Source organism: Salvelinus sp. IW2-2015, linkage group LG13 (genome assembly GCF_002910315.2).
Source record: "Salvelinus sp. IW2-2015 linkage group LG13, ASM291031v2, whole genome shotgun sequence".
NCBI classification, from domain to species: Eukaryota; Metazoa; Chordata; class Actinopteri; order Salmoniformes; family Salmonidae; genus Salvelinus; species Salvelinus sp. IW2-2015.
The window spans coordinates 11,432,934-11,454,039 of record NC_036853.1 but is presented as its reverse complement, the minus strand read 5'-3'; the positions used below and the strand labels follow the sequence as shown (position 1 = coordinate 11,454,039).

Here is a 21,106-nt window from a genome sequence, read left to right as displayed (position 1 = left end):
TCACTGTGTCACCTCAATTTTCTCTCGACCTGTGTGCACATACGTAATAAACTTTCATTCATAGGCTAGGTTGTAGCAAACTCATGATGGGAATAGGGAACATTTGAGTATCATGTAGTAGCCTAAACCTATCAATGTTACATTGAACTGGGTGAATGGAATATGAATGACAGTCATCCAATATGCTGTAATAGAAATAAGGCCATGCTCATGAAAAAAATGTAAATCCTTCCTCATCTAACACTAGAACCACCATTGGCCAACGGCCACTGACGTTTGATTATGTCCTGCTCCTTCCCTGACTTCCTAAATGTTTGTATTTTACACTGCTCATTTGTCAGAATTTTGACATCACAAATAGAAAAGTATTTAGAGCCTTTTTACCTGTTTTATCCATACCTATTCCTAACTTAACCCGCCAAGACAATGTGCTGTAGGACGTTGATACCCAGCCAGGCGCAAATGCATCCCTCTCTCCTCACTGAATGGATGAATGGGCGATAATTGTGCACCTTACTTCACAATTGAATTTAAACTAGGCGTAACTGAATATGGAGGTTGATTTAATTTAGAAAGACAACAGTGTAATGATGAGCTACTATAAACAAAAACTAGTAAGATAAACTTAAAATTAAAATGTGCTATTCTGTCGTCAATGGGTGACTGGGTGCTAGAAACCAGATAGAAACTGATAATGGTACATGTGACTTCAGTTAAGATTTGGTTAGCGCCGATGTCAAAACCAAATACTTGCTCAATGGCTTTCCATATCTGGGGAAAGATGAAACCAGGCCAGCAGGTGAGCGACTGGTTTTGAGACTCGTGGAGCCTTACATGGGCAAAGGCAGAAATGTGACCATGGACAACTTCTTCACATCAATTTCCCTGGCAGACAAGTTCATTGCAAAGAAGACTAGCATGCTCGGAACAGTGAACAAACAAAGGCGGGAGCTGCCCCCCTCTGCGCAAAACAACATACCAGACAAACAGTAGTGTTTATACAAATCTCCGCTGTTGAAAACTAAATGTTAGTCAAAAAGAAATGTGAGATAATGTCTAGATGCTTTTTAATAGTGGAGATCAAGTCTGGGCTCCCGAGTGGCACAGAGGTCTAAGGCACTGCATCTGTGCTAGAGGCGTCACTACAGACCCTGGTTCGATTCCAGGCTGTATCACAACCGGCCGTGATTCGGGAGTCCCATAGGGCGGTGCAGTTGGCCCACCGTCATCCGGGTTAGGGTTTGGCCGGGGTAGGCCATCATTGTAAATAAGAATTTGTTCTTAACTGTAATTTCCCTGCCTGGGCTGATGAGACAATGGATTGTGCAGTCAGATGGAACAGAGTAAATAGGCATTTTAACGTCTTAGATTTAGCCGGTGGCAACATGTTGAATAGACACCGTCTGGACTGCGTTTTTAACCAATCAGTATTCAGGATTAGACCCACCCGTTGTACAAATGGAGTTAGACCAATGCAGTTGAACGTTCCGGAGAGCGCCACTTTCTCCTCCATAGCCGTTGATAATTAATGCTTCCGAGTTGCGCTGTTTATTTCTAATATTTTTCAAAACCTATGAAGATGTTCAGTGAAAGCAGATTAAGAAATGTGTTGACACTACAACACAGTAAAGACTGGGATACACATTATGCCGAATGCTAGTCAATAAAAACGTCTTCAATTTGCTGCTCTGTTTTGCTTGTTTACAGCGGGTCATTTCATATAGAAATTGTCAGAGGCGCTCTCAAAATGTCAACAAAATTTCAAGAATAAGTTCTATATGGGGCGTTAACACGGCGGCCGTTCTAAAACCTGGCCTAACTCTCTATATGGCTCTGGATAACACCAAAGACAAATGATACACAAAGCAGACACTGCTTTTTAAGAAACCATTTATTGTTTTTACCACAGGTGAAACGTTTGAACACAGCAGGTAAATGAGAAAACATGTCCTATCCATAATTATACATCAGAGATGAGAAAGTCATTGAATATCCAGGTAATAAGAATGATCATTAAAACATAACACCCATTATCATTGTGATTTGGCCATTTATGTGGCCATATAAACCTTTGGCCCTCTACTGAAAATGGTGCTGGTCAACTACAGAGCACTGCAACCAGGCAGTGAAGGGGTCCAGACATACATCTCATTATGACAAACACATGGAAACAGTAGTACAATTAGACACAGCCCTACAGCTGCTGCTACAACAGCCATACAGTGATGCGGGTTTGACTTCCAATTTGTCAACATGATAGGATTTACTCAACAGTACAGAAAGTATCAAATCAACAGAGGTGTGTTTGTGTGAGTACAACCAAGTTTTCCTTGAGACTGTCAACCAGTGGAGCAATACTAGCTCAGTGAGAGGCTCATTCTGCAACAGGTAATCCAGAGAGCATCCCAGGTACCGAAGGCGCCGGTATAGTCCAGATATTGCATTTTATGTGAATCTGTTCCCAAATCAGAGAGAGTTGGCATCATAGAAACAAGAAGGTCCGTGAAGGTACTGTACTGACAAGCCAGCAGATGCTGAATCCTCAACAAAATAGTCCAGTCCAACTAGAGCACTGGCGGCCTGATTGACTTGAATATTGAAGGGATTTACCCAATCTAAAGTCAGTGTCCAATCACAATGTGACCCAGGATACCAGGAACAGAGTCCCTGCCAATCAGAGGGTCTGTACGAGCACGGGGAAGAGCAGAGACAAGTGTTCGGCTCCTCTGATTGGTAGCTTGTGTGTGGTGTAGAAGTGGATGACCTCTGGGATGGTGTCGAATGGCAGGCTGTTCTGCCCAAGGACGTACTTCCCATCCTTACACTGGCTGAACTTCATGTGCATGAAACCTTGGCAGCTCCTGAGAGAGAAGACAGTGTGGGCAGAGCACGGAAGAGTCATGGACCACATCATATCACATAATGACACAGTGGAAGGGACAGGGCTGAAATACAGCCTACTTATTTCTGGTATTTTATGAGGTATTTCTCACCAAGATTTAACACCATATCATAATGTATGACTAGAAAGCAGAGGGGGAACGGGGGAGTGATATAGTATAAATGAGTGATGTAATGGCATGTGAGAGAAAAGACAAAAAAGAAAGACAAAGGAGATGAAGGGATGAGAGAGAGGGGGGTGATACAGTACTAGCAGTAGAGCAGAGCTGCACCTCCCCTTTAAGAGCAACCAGCCCATCATGATGGATGTCTAATTACAGAAGCAGAGCGAAAGACAAGGGCTCTAATTGGGGAGCTACATTTAGTCATTATTACAGTTAGCAAAATCAACATTAAAGACCAGGGAAATCTGTTGTTCTACACAACAACAAACAGAACCAGCATCGCTAAACTGCTAGCTCTATTTTGTGTGTACTTTAGTGTAGACTATGAAAATAAAGAAAGTCGCACACTCCATGTATAAACTCCCAGCAATTTAATGGGTATTTACCAATGTTTCGGCATCACTGTGCCTTCCTCAGGGTAATGTCATGAATACTTGAACCAGGTTATGTGGACAAACAGTGCAATTAGTGCAACCAATGACAACAGTGAGGGTGTGTCATAATGATTCAGTTAATTAAAATGAATTAGTGAAACTTAAAAAAATAGTATATGGCATATTAAATATATTACGCTATTGTTATCATATAGAAACATAATGGAATATTGTACATCGTATTAGCATCAACAAACATTGTTTCATTCAATTTCACATAATGATTTCATATTTGTTACATGTAATATTTTGGTTCAACCTTAATGTACTTCAGTGCACATCAACCATCAGGAATGAAAGGTATGTTTTTTATTAAATAACCACAGGTCACTGACAAGCTGTCAGAGTTAAATCTCTCTTGAAGAGACATGGTTTGTCTGATCTATATTCATATTGGTGTGATGCCGGGCTGTCAGTCTGTTTCGGAGCCGACTTACTCTCTGCACCAGGTATCATCAACTAGATTCAACAGTGGGCCAATTTCTGGAGCGGATGGTCGGGTGGCCGGAACGTAATTACAAATAATTTGTAGACTGCAAATTGGCCACAAGAAACTCAAACATATTTATTTGACTAAAACACAATTTCAAACTTTGCTTAGATTTGTATACAATCACGTGTCTCTCTATTATGTGTGCAAAAACTAGGGAACAGATTCCAAAAATTGCAGGAGTGGGGGGCACCAGTTGAGGAACCCTGCTCATCTCCCTTCAACTACCTCTGTCTCCCTCACAACCATTCAGAGAAAAGATCAAACTACTTCTTCTCGTAGACCCCTGGTACCTCCTATTGTGAGACGAGGGCCACATACTGTCGCTTTGTCGCTTCACACAATGCCACCCTGTGCGTTTCCACTGTTAACATCTGTGTGTGAGAGAGTGTGAGTGTGCGTGTCCACTCACTCACGTGCACCTGTGTGTGGCCCACCGAAGGTGATTCATATTCATTACTGATGTGAGAGCAGCTGATGTGAGAGCGGCTGATGTGAGAGCTGGAGTGTGCTCTCCCTGCCTGATTACCTCTCAGAGAGAGAAGAAGGACTGTGGGGAGGGACAGAGGAAGGGAGGGAGGACAGGGGGACAGCGATGGAGAAAAGGTTATGGATCAAGCTAGTAATTAGAGAGAAGAGATTTGTCCAGATACGCAGTATGCAGCTTGAAAGAGTATTGAGAGGAAAATCAGTGTTTCAATGATCTTCGGTGGGGGTGAGGGAGGAGGAGAAGAGAGAGGAGTAGGGGAAGAGAGACAGACTGAGGCCTACATACAGTGAGATAAAAGATCAGTGGAGGTGGCAGCAAGTATCCTGAACACACACAGCAGAAAAACATTCAGATTCCTACAGTAGTTGATCTGAGGATGATTCAATAAATATTCTAACCTACTGTACTTGTTGCACCATGTGACTCATATCAATCTGTATTTAAGTGCATTAGCAATGATTTGATGTTGCCGTTGAAATGTAAACGTCAATGGTGTGATTATGTTGAGCGTCATACCGTAGTGAGAGGGAGTAGTCATTGCGGCTGGTCTGGCTGTTCCTCACCAGGTAGCTACACTCCTTACACAGGGTCAGAAGAGACTCCGCCTCTGAACGTGATAGGGCCCCGTGGTACCACCTAACAAACATACCACAGGGACATTAGTTTTTTTCAATTGCTAACATGCATTGGTCAAAACTGAAGTCACATTGTCAAAACTCTTCCCACAGTCAGCGAAACAGAAGTGTATGTGGACCAAACTGTGAATCATTTTTCATTGCTTTCACACAAAATGCATCGAATGACCACATTCTCCGAAATCCATGAACTCTTTTCTCATTCATACTCCACCACCTGCAAAACTATATATTTGCAGCACATCTTTTCAAATGCAACACACTGTTTCCAAAACAGTTAAAAACACATTCAAAACAGAATGATGGCAAATGTCGTGCATTTCTGCAGTAACCAGATTGAAACATACAGGAAATCTCAGCAGAATATTTTATAATTCCAAACACAGCTGAAAGCCTACCCAAGTGACCTGTTTTTAGTCTCATTACCTAACAGACAAAAGAGGACGGCTTCAGAATGATTTAGTTTGGAAACATGGATCAAGGAAGACAAGTTGGTGGGGAAAGAAGAGTGACAGGGAGAGGGAGAATGCGTGGAGGACAAAGGAGAGGAAGACCAAGAGCGGTGGTCTCTGATGAGATAAGGGCCACAATTATTGACCATGTTGTAAACCATGGTCTCTCTTTGTGAGAGGCCAGTTTAAGGGTGCAACCAAATCTGCAGCATTCAACAGTTGCATCAATAGTACAAATTTTCCGGCAAAACAACAGGTGAGATGTGCATCCTTCAATGATAATTGAACTACATATTACAGTACAATACAGTACGTTCACATTTTGTACTGACATTTTGAAATATATTGATTGTTTTGTGTTTATCAGTAGGATCCAAAAGGTTGCCTCCCACAGGAGGGAGAGGCAGAATATTATCAGATGCGCAGGAAATTGCCATTGTTGACATGGCAATTGGCAACAATGCAATAAAACTGCGGGAAATTCGGGACAGAGTGCAGGCAGACAATATCACTTTTGGGAATGTGAATACGGTCAGCACAACGACAATGGCCAGAGTCCTAGAGAAACATAAAATAAGGATAAAGCAGTTTTACACTGAACCCTTTGAGAGAAACGGTGAACGTGTGAAAGAACTCTGGTATCAATATGTTCAGGTAATATGTCTGTTCAATAACCAAACAGGGTACATACACAGCTATGCATTATGTAAAGTAGTGTAAAACTGTGGATTTACTGTATTTTAGAGAGTAATGGAGATGGAAGCCAGGCAAACTGCTTATACATTCATCTTTGTGGATGAAGCTGGATTCAACCTGGCAAAAACACACCGCAGGGGAAGAAATGTGATTGGACAGAGAGCAACCGTGGATGTCCCAGGCCAGAGAGGAGCTAACATCACAATGTGTGCAGCACTGTCAAATGATGGTTTGCTGTTACACAAACCACTCATTGGCCCCTACAATACAGAGGCTCATTTATTTTCTTGATGACCTGTATAATCGACTTGTGCCAGCGGAGGAGAGAGGGGCAAGAAACTTCCCTACCTTCATTGTTGTGTGGGATAATGTGGCATTCCACCACTCTGCTGCAGTCACAGACTGGTTTGCTGCAAATCCCAGGATGTCAGTACTATTCCTGCCTCCATACTCCCCCTTCCTAAACCCCATAGAGGAGTTTTTCTCTGTGTGGAGGTGGAAGGTTTATGACCACCATCCACATGACCAGATGTCCTTACTGGATGCCATGAATGCGGGGTGTGGAGACACTTCTCCTGAAGACTGCCAGGGTGTGGAGACACTTCTCCTGAAGACTGCCAGGGTGTGGAGACACTTGCCCCTGAAGACTGCCAGAGGTGTGGAGACACTTCTCCTGAAGACTGCCAGGGTGTGGAGACACTTCTCCTGAAGACTGCCAGGGTGTGGAGACACTTCTCCTGAAGACTACCAGGGTGTGGAGACACTTCTCCTAAGAACTGCCAGGGTGTGGAGACACTTCTCCTGAAAGACTTGCCAGGGTGTGGAGACACTTCTCCTGAAGACTACCAGGGTGTGGAGACACTTCTCCTGAAGACTGCCAGGGTGTGGAGACACTTCTCCTGAAGACTACCAGGGTGTGGAGACACTTCTCCTGAAGACTACCAGGGTGTGGAGACACTTCTCCTGAAGACTACCAGGGTTGGATTAGACATTGTAGAAGATACTTTCCAAGATGCATCACCAGAGAAGACATAAGATGTGATTTTGATGAGAACTTGTGGCCAAATGCAGGAGAAAGGGAGAACTAGAACCCTCACAGTACTGTACAGTATGAGTGATTATACTATACATGTTTTTTTTGTTTGTAATTATTATTGCAGCCCTGGAATTTGTTTTTTGTTCCAACTTTTTATTTTTCACAAGTAAATTAGTATATGCAAAGATATAGAAAAAAGAAAGTCTATTGAAGCAAATTGCTGCATTTCTGATTCATTCTTGTTACATACACTTTAATACAGTCAATAAAGTGAAAAAGGTGTTACTCTTATTCTATAATGAAATACTGATTTATGTGAAAAATCATTCAAACTTCAAAGAGAAAAGTTCATTGATGTAATGCTCCCTGTTAGAGTTTTTTTAGGTCAGTGTGTTATGAGTGACAATGTTATGCTTTCTGAGTGAGAATTGTTGCCAGTGTTCTGGTCGAACGAGCTTATTTTGAGACATGTATGAAGTGTTTATGGTGGTTTGAGTGAGTTTTGGAGGTGAGATTAACTGTTTGGCCAAGATGCATGTTGGTAATGCAGACTGTGTGAAGAGTTTTGAAAAAGTGTCTTCAGTATTGACCGATGCTTGTTAGCAATTGAGAAAAACTGTAATGGAAAGGATGGAAGGAGACCAGCAGCTCAGTGCATTGTGAAATACTAATAGAAGTGAAGGGCAAATTACGGGATATTATTTTCATGATGCAGGCTACACAGATGTGTTAATAAAGTGATGTGCAAATATTTTATTGTCACCATTGCTGGAATGCGTTTGCTGTGTCATCAAATGTGTTCTAACAATCTGTTCCTTCTCACTTTAAACAAGCATTATCTCCTTTTGTCACGGTTTACTAACTAAGGGCAGATGGCGCAGGGGGTCACTCAGACCAGACTCACTCAAACCCAGAGGTGAGTGGGGCTCTCTAGTGGATCCTGTAACAACCCTTAAGAGACCACCAGGAAGAGTAATGGACTACCCACTCACACTGTGCTCACTTTATGCCTACGGCATTTTGTACACGTGATTGATTAGTAGACCTGTTCATTCATATATGGAGAAACACACTTTATTCTAATGATATACATGTATAAAACAAAACAACTATATTTTACATTCTACTGTCATGCGTTCAGTTTTACTGTATAGACAGAGCAATAAAACCCAAACCAGAGATAGTAAAGTACACAATAAATTGTCATTACAAAAGAAGAGTACAGTACGTACACTTGTTTCTCCAGGGGCAGGGTGGGGTCTACTCTCTCCCCCATCATGTTGTGGGGGTCAGAGCAGGGCATCCGGAACTTCATACCCCCTCCTGCCAGGGGACTGGACCTGGGAGGACGCAGGCGCTCCGTGGGGGACGAGGACCGGTCCCACTCGGCACCATCAAACTGTACTGTACAGAGACAGAGGGGGAGGATAAATATTAAAAGAGGGGGGGAGGAGCAAGAAAGAATGAGAGTGAGTCAGGCCTGGTAAAAATAGAGATACGGTTGCTGGTGCAGAGGGCAAAGGGTTCGGCATGCCATAGGATAGAGGACAGACAGTGTTTCTACTGAAGGGGTCCACAAAGGAGAGGAGAGCTGGTAGCACAGGACTGGGTGCAACTTTATCATCATCCAGTGGCTGGCTGGGACTGGGAGATGCTCCAGGGTGACCTAATGCGACAAGGCATGAGAGGGCCACATAGCACAGGGAGCTTATGGGTAGTGGTGGGGAGCGAGCCCTGAGGGGCTGCAGTGCTGTGTAGAGGGAGAGAGAGAGCGCAATGTGTGGCGACTGGCAAAAGCTCATCATGACCCAAATGCTTTATGAGACCAATCGCTGTGTGTTACCACCAGCATCTACATTAGCCTACGTGTTGCCAAACCTAGTGGTGGGTTGTTAGGTCACTTGACCCAGTGATGTGTGTTAACATCATACAGAAAGCAGGCATGGCAGATGCAGGACACTGGGGGTTCAGGCTGGGGGGTCATAGGGGGTCAGGGAGGGGTTGGGGGAGGTCTTGTTGTCCTGGATGAGAGGTTGAGAGGTCACCTTGCTCTCTGAGGGGGGTTGGGAGCTCCTCCTCCAGCTGCTGCCCCACTGGAGGGGGCCAGGGAAGCTCAGCCAGCTCTGACATCTCTACAGGCAGCCAGGCAGAGAGGAAGAGAAAAATATATATGGAGAAGGGTGTGAAAGGACAAAAATATAGAGAATGTGAAAGTCTTGGTGAAAATAAGTGTTTTTTTTAAAAAGGAGTGAAGAGAACGGAAGGGAGCATAGTAGATGCGGCATGTCCGGTTGACAATGAGGTGGACTGTGTGTCAGGGAGAGGGCACACAGTGAGGCAGGAGCTGACCAAATTAGCCCAATTACAAACCGTGGCAAGTAACCACGCAACACATTACTGCAGCCTCAATCGCAGAAACACACACACAAGCACACAGAATCCTCCATGCCTGTGCTACACACCACACACACAGTGAAACAGGATTACAAAACAAATGAAGGGGAAAGGGTGCTGACATCTTAATGATCTGACAAAACCAAAGACCCCCTGGGTGTGTGACATCAAAGGGCAGCTGAACGGGACATTAGGAGATAGACCCCAGTGCTGCTGTACATACATCCCGCTCTCCCTCATCCCTCCCTCCGCTTAATTATTGAGCAGGCAGACACACTCCGCCACTTTCTCTGGCTCTCTGTGAATTATTGATTCATGGTGCAGTACAATGGCCCCATCTGGAGAGCCCCCCCCCCAGCCCTGCAGAAGCCATGATTAAAGTGTGACCTCCGCCCGCTGCTGCTGCCCCCCCCCCACCCACCCACCTCCCCCCAACCACCACTTCCTCTCCTGGCTGCCTCCCATCCCCACCTCTCTCTCGCTCCAAACAGAGAAAAGGACTGAGGGGAGAGTGTGGAGTAAAGAAACACAGGCTCAGAGCAAACAAAAATGAGGGAGGGTTAGAATGTAAGGAGGGGAATGAACTCGGTGAAGAGAATCACACTTCAGAGTGTGCGGCCATTATTTTTTTATATATCTTTTTTTAAGAGGACAGAGTTAAGCTTTGTGTGTCATGGTTAATGGGAAAATTCCAACAGAATTCCTGCCCTGTTTGGGGGGAGTTCCAGACAACATTCAACACAAAGGACATTCAGTGCAGTACAGTATACTACCACCACGTGCTTATGAACCAGTTGCACTAGTATGAGAGCATGTGTGCATTCTGTTCATATGTTGTGATTCCAAAGTTGCTGCGATATGTAACACACAAGTGCCAAGTATAAATGTTTGAATTTCTGGGGAGGCTGTTTGGTCCATCTGTGTTCTAGTGTGACCTGTCTGCAGTGTAACATCAAATGTGAATGAATCATTTGTAACTCCCTCATGACATCACTTTTACCTCCTCCTGAGGATGTCAGCACTCATCACCGTGACAAAGGGCAGGACGTGACCATCTGCTGGCCTGCACACGCACATACATACATACATACATACATACATACATACATACATACATACATACATACATTACAGAGAGAGAGGTCACTCAAACAGAAGGCACATCTGGGCACCATTTACTACTAATGGGAACTGGTGGCTCTGTCACACAGGCTGGGGAGCCCATTTGCTCAAAGGTCTTTCTTGTGATATAAGACATTGTGACAACATAATGTTCTGAGAGAGGACTAGCAGGCAGATTGAGATTTCAGGACAATAGAATATTCAGGATTAAAGAACAAAAACCTGAACAGACCACTAAGCATACACAAAAGAGGCTGCATTTAGACACACGAATTAGTCTTTTGACCAATCAGATCGTCTCAGAAAAAGATCTGATGTGATTGGTCAAAAAGTATCAGAATTGGGCTGCCTGCATGAATGCAGCCAGAAAACCTCACACTGAAGTGCCAACCACATTGGTGTGGTTGGCAACAGGTGAAAGCAACTCACTAATTAATGGCTTGGCTGAATCACAATCATAGTAATCATTCCACATGCAAACAATTTGAGTGGATTGAACCATGAAAAAGGCATTTTAGTATCTAAACAAAACACATTTTCAATCCATTTTACTCTTTCAGTCTGGAAGAAAATGCCACAACAAGCTAAAAAAGCTGAGTAAATATAAAAAGCCTTTTTATTTAGCATAATCATAAATAAATATCCTGGAATCAAGCGACAGGAGCATTGGATAAATCCTGCTGTATCTCTTCATTAAACACAATTATAAAGACATCAGCTGTGTAACATGCCCAGCTCCCCATGTTCTCTGTGCCCACAAAGGCCTTCTGCTGGGCACAACTGCTCTCTACTAATGACAGACAATTAACACCCTACATGAGTGTGAAACACGCATAGATTCACAAGCCATGAATTCACACTGAGGCATATACAAGATGAATATGCATGGCATTTGGAATTCATGGACAGAACTGCAAAAATATGTGCTGCTTTGTGTGTCATGTTGTATTTCAAGTCAACCCAAGGATGTTCTAGTCCTCCTTTTCCCCTTTCTCCGCTCTCTCCATTTTTCTAGGGATTGTATATTCTGGTGCCTTCCTGCACACCACTCTCTCCCCCACTCATTCTCCCCTCTAAGTGGGGCATTATCTCCCCATTCACTGATTCTCTCCTCCCCTCTTTCCATCTCGCTCTGCCTCCCATCCAGCTCACTTGAGGGAGCGAGCCAGGATCACAGAGGACATGTCTTTTCATTAACGTCAGTAACGCTTCACATCGAGCGAGGGAGTGAAGGAGGGAGAGAGAGAGCCAGGGATGGATGGGAGAGCATCTTCACGACACATCCTGTAAATTGATGGAGAAGCCAGTCGGGACCCCCAGGGCCTGCTTAGAGTGAGCTAACAGACCAGGGACACACTGGCCACAGTGATGGAAATCTCATTCTTGCAGCTTCACACACAGTCAAGGAAACACACACGTGTCTTTGTAGACTTTCCAGTATAAACCAATCTAATATTCCATATCTGCAAAAGATAGTGTGAAGATGGTGCAAAGGTAGACTCAGCGATATGACGTAGATACAGAAAGTAAACAACATAGTGGATCAATTTCCGCAACAACTAAGAGCGTTAAAGCGTGAGGCTCAACTTCTCTGCTGTTTTGGTGCCTTGGCTACTACGCACTAACAGCGTGAAGTAAACCCGTGCACATGCGCAGATACTGTGTGTGACTGTGTGAGAGTGAAGTCTTGCATCTCACTCATCTCAATATCTCCGGTGCTGCTCATGGCAACGTAATTTCGCTGAGTCTAGCTTTAAGGCCTTACTTGTGGAGGGAGACCAGATAGAGATCAGATACGAACAGCACATAAATCAAAGACACCGTGAACCTAACACCACTCATTTACTCATTAGACAGGGCATTTTGTGTGGAGTAATGAGTCTGTCCATTTCATTAGCTCACTAATTGGTGTTGCATGGCTGCAGGGCTATCTATCCCTCCCTCACTGTTGAATGTTCGATGACTCCCAGAAATTAATGATGGCTGGATGAGGGGGTAGCTAGGTGCTTGTGACAGCTTTGCGGTATACTAATTAAAACTTACTGGACTGTCAGCCGCAGGCTCTCTCACTACTAGTGTAACGCAATTGACTACCAACTCACACCCTAACACTAATCTCAACCGCCTGAGCTGGACTGGACTCCACAGTGAATACTGTAAGTCCCACTGGCAAGAGGATATGCACAACATTTAACTTCCTGATTACCATAATTGTGCAACTATGCAAAAAGCCCTCTTTAAATATTTATTTAATTATGACAGGTGACTGGCGATAATCAGGCCTACTGACAGTAGTGTGTGTGATTTGTGTGTGGGGAGGGGGGCGGAGTGAGTGCTGAGGCACTGTTGGCAGATCGTGATGCCCACCCGTCCCCCTACACCCCCTGCGATATCAGGCTGCCTGTGTGCGTCACCTCAGTAGGGAGAGAGGACAGCAGGGACAGCCCTGTAAATGAGAGGTTGTCAGCAGGTGACTGATTGCACCCTGTCACAATGCCCCCCCCCCCCCCCTTGCAAGGGTTCCACAAACATCTACTGAACTCACATCAAATCTGCCATAACCACCTCGGTACCCCCCCCTTAGTGCTGCCATACCAACCTGACCTAGCAACGCCTGCGATCTGACTGGGAATATGGATTAAATGTGAGAATGGAAACACAGTAGTGCTTCTGTTTTTCACCCCAATCTGTTCACACAGGCCGGGCGACACGCAGCTGACTGACTGTAGGTAGAAAAACAGGTGCCAGAAAGAAAATCAGGAGTGGAGGTTTTTACCCCCATCTGCTACCTTTTTCTAATTGGTGTTGTAATAGATCCAGTCCAAGAGTGCACATTTGGCAGAGTTCTGGGTTCTAGCCCGTAAAATCTTCTGAGAGGGTCACTCACCCGACCAACGTAATCCTCTCCGTCAACGCTAGAATTACGGTGTTTCTTTGCCTGGGAGCTAATGTGATTTGAACATGTTCTCTCTCTCTCTCTGTGTGTGTGTGTGTCTGTGTGTGTGTGTGTGTCTGTGCATCTGTGTGTGTGGTGGGCTGCTGTAGCAGTTCTGCTGACCACCGGCTTATTAGCACTGGATCAGTCATGCAAACGTGAGCATGAAATTAACTGAGAAGAGAGGGGGAGGAGAAGGAGAGCATGAAATAGAGGGGAGTGAAAGCGAGCGTGTTGATTTAGTCTCCTGTCACCTTGACCTCCGGACTCTGAGATGCAGCTCATTTAAGTATGCTCTGCCGTATCGTACACTGATCTACTGCCCACCGCCATCTGTCACTCTCATACACACCAGATAGAGACAGGGCTTCACAACATAAAAACACTTTGTACCTTGTATTGTTAAGATGTAGGTCTCTCTGACACAGATAGACAACTCATTGTGTGCCGGGGATAGTATAGTGGTAGTGGGAAAGGGGGATACCTAGTCAGTTGTACAACTGAAATGTGTCATCTGCATTTAACCCAAACCCTCTGAATCAGAGTGGTGCGGGGGGGGCTGCCATAATCGACATCCACGTTTTCGACGCCCGGGGAACAGTAGGTTAACTGCCTTGCTCAGAACGACAGATTTTTACCTTGTCAGCTCAGGGATTCGATCCAGCATCCATTCGGTTACTGGCCCAACGCTCTAACCACTAGGCTACCTGCCACCCCATTGGAGGGCAGCAGTTTGATCCCCCGTTCCGCCACTCACTTTCTTAGCTTTATCCCTCTCATCCGTCTCCCCCTCTACATGTCTAACCTGTATCTGGCAATAAAACTTGAAAATACCCCAAAATATATTTTCTAAAATAAAATAAAAAAGCCTCATCTTCAATAGGCAAGTAGTCATGAGTGGAATCATTCAACATGTGTGTGCAATGGAGTGAGAGTGGTCATTCATTCAAGGGGGGGCATTGTGGCTGGAGTGAGAGGGGTCATTTAACGTGTGTAGTAGGGTGAGACAAAAAGTGAAATACTGGTAATTGAGTGTAAGTGTGGTTGTGAGTGTAATAGTAAAAGTGTGAGATTGGTAGTCATGTTGCTGAGGAGGAGACTGAAGTCAGTCTGTACCTGCGAAGGCTTTAGAGATGTTGTCTTTCTTCCACTCCCAGGGCTGATCGTATTCATCTGCTGGCCGCTCATCATCCTGCGGCAGCCGGCTCTCCCTGCCCTCCTCCAGGAGGTCTCCGTAACCCAGCCCCACCCCCAACGGCCGCCCCCGTTCATCCTCATAGGGGGTGTCGTAGAGCTGCACCTCGCCCCGCGCAAGGCCTGCCCCGGGGCCACGCTGCAACTCTGGTAGAGAGAACACAAACATTTGCCTTATTTAAAATGAAAAGAGCGTGCAACTATTTGTATTTGTATTATTTTTGTGCAGCCCGCTGGAGGCTTAACTAAGCCCTGGGCTAGACCCGCAGCTGTGGTGCAGAATAAACAGCAGTCCCTTCTCTTCACAGTCACAGTAGCAATCGAGTTACTGCATCTCACAACAGCCACTCTCATTAGCATTTTCATCAGATTTCTCAGCATGTAGCATGTTCTATAAAAATCAACCTTCAGAGAGTTACGTGTGACCTTGAGCTACGTAGTCATAGATTATTGAAATAACAAAACATCTGAAGACAGACTTCTGAAACAACAGGCGTATCGATGAGCCTCAGCAATCAGTGGCTGTCTCATTGATGTGGGCTGAGAAGCTCAACACTGGCATATCACATATTGGGTGTGAGGATAGTGGAAGGATCTTTTGTCTCCACCACCAGCCGGGCTATGGAGGTGCAGTTATGTAAGAGGGAAAGAGTGCTGGAGCTAAATGGGAGGGTTGGTTGGTGAAACACAGAACGGGCTAACTTTAACCTTCAGAGGACACACTGCCATTGGGCACCCCTGTTGTCTCCATGGCGACAGAGGAGGCCCTGGGGACAGACCCTGAGGTGGGAGGAGGAGGTGAGGAAAGGAGGGCTGGGTTGGCTTGATGTTAAGTCACTGTGACAGAGGCAGGCTCAGTGTCGTGGCATACTGCTGTACCTGTGCAGGGAGCCTGGAGTGTCAGGGCGCCGAGAGGAGATGGAGGAGATTAGGGGAGGGAGATAAAAACAGGCAGGGTTGGAAATGAGAAATGGATGGGAACATGATGGTGGGGGGGATGAGGAATCTATTACGGTATGCAGATGGATGGCAGACCAGTGGGTGATAGAGAATAGAAACTGAGTTCTACTAAACTTTAAAAAACGTGACAGAACCAGATCAAAGATTCATTGGGATGACATCTGCCAATATTTGTATAATTTAACCCTTTACACTCGTGGAAATTAGCCTATATGGAGAGGGCTAAATTGAAACATTTCTTTACAGAAGAAGTATGAAAAGGATATACATGGCCATAGTAGCAACTGTTCACCTGAATCCAAAAATATCAATGTTGATTTTGTGCATTTTACATTTACTGTACTTTTGACACATTTGTTTATTACAAAATGTGAAAATACTCTGGACACTTAACATTTCCCTCATTCAGACAACAAAAAACGTGCAAAAGTTGCCCAATTAGCATGAGGGATGGGGCAACTTCTTGTTGCCTGTTCAGCGATGTGAAGCGCAGTGCCAGAGCTCTGAATTCATGTTACTGTACAGCCACTATGTTCAAATTTAGGCATTCATCAATGTCCAAATCTGCCATTTTCAATCCGTTTAAGGGTACGAGTGTTACGGCTATGGTCAGTAATAATCCGTCTCTGGGATTATAATAGCGATTCTATTTGAGAATCCGAGAGATATTCAGTCTCAGACACCTGGTTCTCTGTTCCACCATGTTTTTTAATGAGCGGGCACAGACACACCACACCGACTCAGTCCTTGGTTGACTGGCTCAGACTCCATTGTGTATCTAACAAACTGAAAGACTAGATGCCCTTTCGTCCTAACCTTGTGACTATGAACTACTTATGACCTGAATGAAGCCAGCAAAGACAACAGTCAAACACATACTCACTAACTCTCAGATGGACTAAAAAGCTCCCCAGACTCCCCCGAGGGCAGCAAGGGGAGAAACCACCACTCTGATTGGAGAGACGCTTCACTACACAAGCCTGACAGACAGTGGTCGGGGAATAAGAGATGTTACTACAGAAAAGCCAAATGAGAAACGATAGATCTGAAGGATGGAAGAATAGCGAGAGGGAAAGGGCGCAGTTGGATAGAGACATTCGTAAGGGGTGGTGAAAGGCTGTGTGAGAGCTGAGTGAGTCAGACTGGAAGAACTGTCTGAGATGGGGAAAACTGTTTCTGCTGGAAGGGGATGTAGCCTAGTCAGCAGATCTGTTTGTACTCTAGGCTCTAGCCAATTTTTTTATCTAAGGCATGACAACCAAAGTCAGAGGAGTTGGCTAAAGCACAAACAGATCTGGCAATGAGCTAGGGATGTACAATAGGAATGTAATTTACCGAATATATACTTTTTAATTATGTGTGACCTACCTGTTATCAGCCTACCTGTCGTGTGGTCTGTAGTATGTATAACAATGTTCTAAAAATTACGTAAATATATCCAAAACCCTGAGACTCACCTGTGATGACACGTTGGGCCTCGTAAGGCTCCATGTAGCCGTTGTTCTCACAGGGAACGTGTCCCAGATCAGGCTCTGGCCAGGGGTTTGGGTGAGCATCAAACGGATCAGAGTAATCTGTGTCCCCTACTGCTGGGGCTGATGGAACTACCTGGGATACAGAGACACACACATAAAGACACGGTGCACTACACCATTCATACACATAGCAGTCTCAACTACAGACCACTGACACCAGAATTCAAAAATATTTTCATTGTCCAAAAATAGACTTCCAATTTTTCTACATGTTGCCAATTTTTCTATGAGATTAATTAGTTGATATCTGAATTGTTAGTTTGTGTGACAGAGATAGAGAATACAGAGAGGGTTTATTTGAGGAGAGCATTTGTTCCTCCATAGGACGATTCCACGCCAGGAAAGGCGGAAAATATTTTGGGTATCTCAGATTGTTCTGGCAATTCTCACATAGACGTCATTGGTAGGAAGGATGTTTGACATGCTTTTAACATTTGTGTCACAAACCATTTTAGCAAAAAACATGAAAGAAGTGGCTATTTTAGGCCCTTTTTAGACCTATACATGCCTCCTGTAAGACCCTATGATCTGTGTTCCTCCCATTGAAGCTTCTATGTGAAAATTGCCAGATCAATCTGACATTGATACCCCCTCCATTTGTTTTGTACACTGCTGCTACTCACTGTTTATTATCTATGCATAGTCACTTCACCCCTACCTACATGTATGACCTCTAACCTGTACCCCCGCACACCGACTCGGTACTGGTACCCCATGTATATAGCCTCGTTATTGTTATGTTATTGTGGTACTTTTTACTTTAGTTTATTTAGTAAATATTTTCTTAACCCTTCTTGAACTGCACTGTTGGTTAAGGGCTTGTAAGTAAGCATTTCACGGTAAGGTCTACACTTGTTGTATTTGGAGCATGTGACAAATAAAGTTTGATTTGATTACAACAAAACAATTCAGGCTGTCCTGGTGTGGAATAGCCCATACATGCTGCACACAGGAAGGAATAATAGTCAGCTGGCACACTGACAATTACAAAGGCAGCCATATGGTCACACACAATCAGACAACCAAGTCACTCAACAAACCCCTGTTAGACACACAGACACAAATTATACACGTTCCCTTGTTGATTCAGTAACAGGTTATCGAACGACCAGGAATGAATCTGAAATGTTAATGAGGGTATAGCTGTTCTCACACACCAGAATTCTACACTGAGACATTAATGAGGGCAGCCAGAGCACGCATGCAGAGAGTCTGTATCGACTCTACTTTCCCTCAGACCTTCAATGTACTGTTAGGAGCTGTGCACTTGTGGCTTTTCAAATGATAAATCATTATCTTAGTCATGATGTGTGAGCTGATTTGTTAACTGAATTAATGTGCATTCGCTGCCTTTCTACCTAGGCAAACTCTCACTCTCCCTCTCTCTTTCTATCTCTCTATGAAATCCTGAGCATCCCTGACCCTTGCAGCTGTGCCTGTGTGTTCTCCTGCCAACACATACTGTACTCATCCAGGGTGGGACTGTGGGCCTGATGGCAACACAAGTGTGGCAGCATACCGTCCAATAGCCAAGCGCCTGCATGGCTTCCATCACCATGTGTTCACATGGGGGTCTCTCTCAGCTTGCTAAACCAAACGCCATTTATTATTTATGGCTGGACATAAACTCAGGGGACTGTGACGCCCCACTCAATGAGCCATCCAGCCCATCAATAACACTTCCTTCCATTTGCCATCTAGGCCAGCCATGTTTTGGGCCACTTCAAACATGGTGTGATGTATTGAAACATTGAATCCTTCTGACTCACATTACCAGTCACTTGCTTATGGGTTTAATCAATAAGCGGAGAGGTCTTTGTAATGGTAATGAATGTTAATGTTAATGTGGAACAGGAAAAATGACTTACAGGCTCTTGTTCCTCTAAGGAGACGGCACTCAGTAAGATCTTAGTTCGCCCCAGCTCCTGTGAGTCCACCTTGATGAGGCGGTGTTTGGGAGATACAACCTTCATATCCAGGCTGGCGGACTTCAGAGGAGAACCAAAGGCAGCAAGGGAAGAGTCTGATGACCCAGAGTCGTTTCTGTCCCGGTTCTCAGAGTTCTCGTACGGGTCCTCAAAGTCTAGATTCTTCTGAGCCCGATAGGCTTTCAGAATCTCACTCTCTGTGTAGTCTGGTTTGGGTGGCTGAGGAGGCATCCTCCTGCTCCCAAAACTCAGATAGTCTTTCAGCCACTTTGCCATTTGACCTCTGCTCCCTCAGACACTTGATGGGTTTAAAGGCAGGTTGCTGTTGGGGAAAAATATGATGATTCAGGTTCAACTACTTACATGCCCTTGGGTGAACTGATTCTAGACCTCAGAATAAGTAGACAACAGACAGTGAATTGGATTGACATTGTCTGTCCTGAAGATATGTAAAAAACTTTAACATCACTTCTTCCATTTATAATGCAGGCTAACTACTAGGATAGCCTTAAATCCTATGATAATCCTATCTGTGCACACGTGGACACTTATCCACTGGTCCAGGGGCCACTGTGCAACAACGTAAAAAAACAAAGGAAAAAAAACAAACCCTATTTCTGACGACAGCTGGACTTTATTTACTATAAATGTCAGCTCAGAGAAACAATAAATCTGGACTTTGCCCGAGAAGAGCAATTACATTTAAAGCCCAGGTAATAAAGTCTGATTTAATTCACTGATACTGAATCCACTAGGGACAACTGTCAGTAATATATCATAAAAATAAAACAGTTTTTTCCTGACCTGTGTCGAAACCTGCTTCAAAACAGCAGGCAATCATCACCAAATGAAATAACTAATGTTACATCACAATTATATTTTACAACAAAATACGACTGTATTAGCCTACTGCATTACCACTATCATGAAATCAATAATACAGGTAACGCCTTAACAAACATTGAAGGCAATTATACCTAATCAAAGTTTATTATAGGCTAAAAACATCTAGGTCCAAAACCTTCCACTGTAATCATAGTTTCCTTTCGTTCTAGTCCTCTGTGATCTGTGCATTACTTGATCATCAACAATGATAAAATTAAAACAAACTACAACTTATACACTGCAATCTATAATTTTACTTCCATGTAAATTCTGCAGCTTTTAAAACAAGCTTTTCACAAAATTCTTGCTTTTCTACTGCCAGTGCATTGCGCTGAGACACAAACCTTCGGTCCTTGGCTTATTCTACCACTCAGTATTCGAGCGCTTTATTCCACGTTTCTTCATTTTGATCGTAATAAAGACAAACGTGGAAGGTCTTCCTATTTTGATAGCTTTTGTCCGTTACTGTAAATAGAGAAAGTAAAACAACTACAGTCAGCTCCGGTGCGAGGGTGGAGAAGCACAGTTGAGTTCCGATAGAAGGAAACGACTGATCGCAAATGGGCGAGTGAGAGCAAAGCCTACGAGAGAAACCACGCGATTAAAGGGGAGGGTGTCAACCCACGAGTCCCAACGGATTATCCCTTTAAAAATCAGCCGATTTTTCAATGAAACATTCATCATAGACCACTAATCCCATATCGTCTGAGTAATTGCTTAAATAGAAAAAAAACATAAAAATACACTTTTCTATGTAGTAGCCCTACAAATTAAAGAAGAAAAAAACAAATTATAACATTCTTTTTTGAAAAATATATATTTTTCACAAAGGTAGTGTACTGGGCCTTTACTAGT

At 44.1% G+C, this 21,106-nt stretch overlaps 1 protein-coding gene across 2 annotated transcripts; it reads right to left on the bottom strand.

Moving 5' to 3' along the window:
• Window positions 1–1,873: 1,873 nt before the first annotated feature.
• On the bottom strand, window positions 1,874–20,818 carry shdb (Src homology 2 domain containing transforming protein D, b). Of its 2 annotated transcripts, XM_023998980.1 has the most exons (8): window positions 20,596–20,818; window positions 19,307–19,688; window positions 17,361–17,511; window positions 14,866–15,090; window positions 9,344–9,430; window positions 8,531–8,702; window positions 4,996–5,115; window positions 1,874–2,861 (listed from the first exon to the last, which is right to left on the bottom strand). In XM_023998980.1, the coding sequence occupies exons 2-8, from the start codon at window positions 19,640–19,642 to the stop codon at window positions 2,675–2,677; spliced, it is 1,278 nt and encodes a 425-aa protein (XP_023854748.1). In that variant the 5' UTR covers window positions 19,643–19,688; window positions 20,596–20,818; the 3' UTR covers window positions 1,874–2,674. The 2 variants fall into 2 exon arrangements, with proteins under 2 accessions (XP_023854748.1, XP_023854749.1); XM_023998981.1 differs by lacking the exon at window positions 9,344–9,430.
• Between the last annotated feature and the right edge of the window lie 288 nt (window positions 20,819–21,106).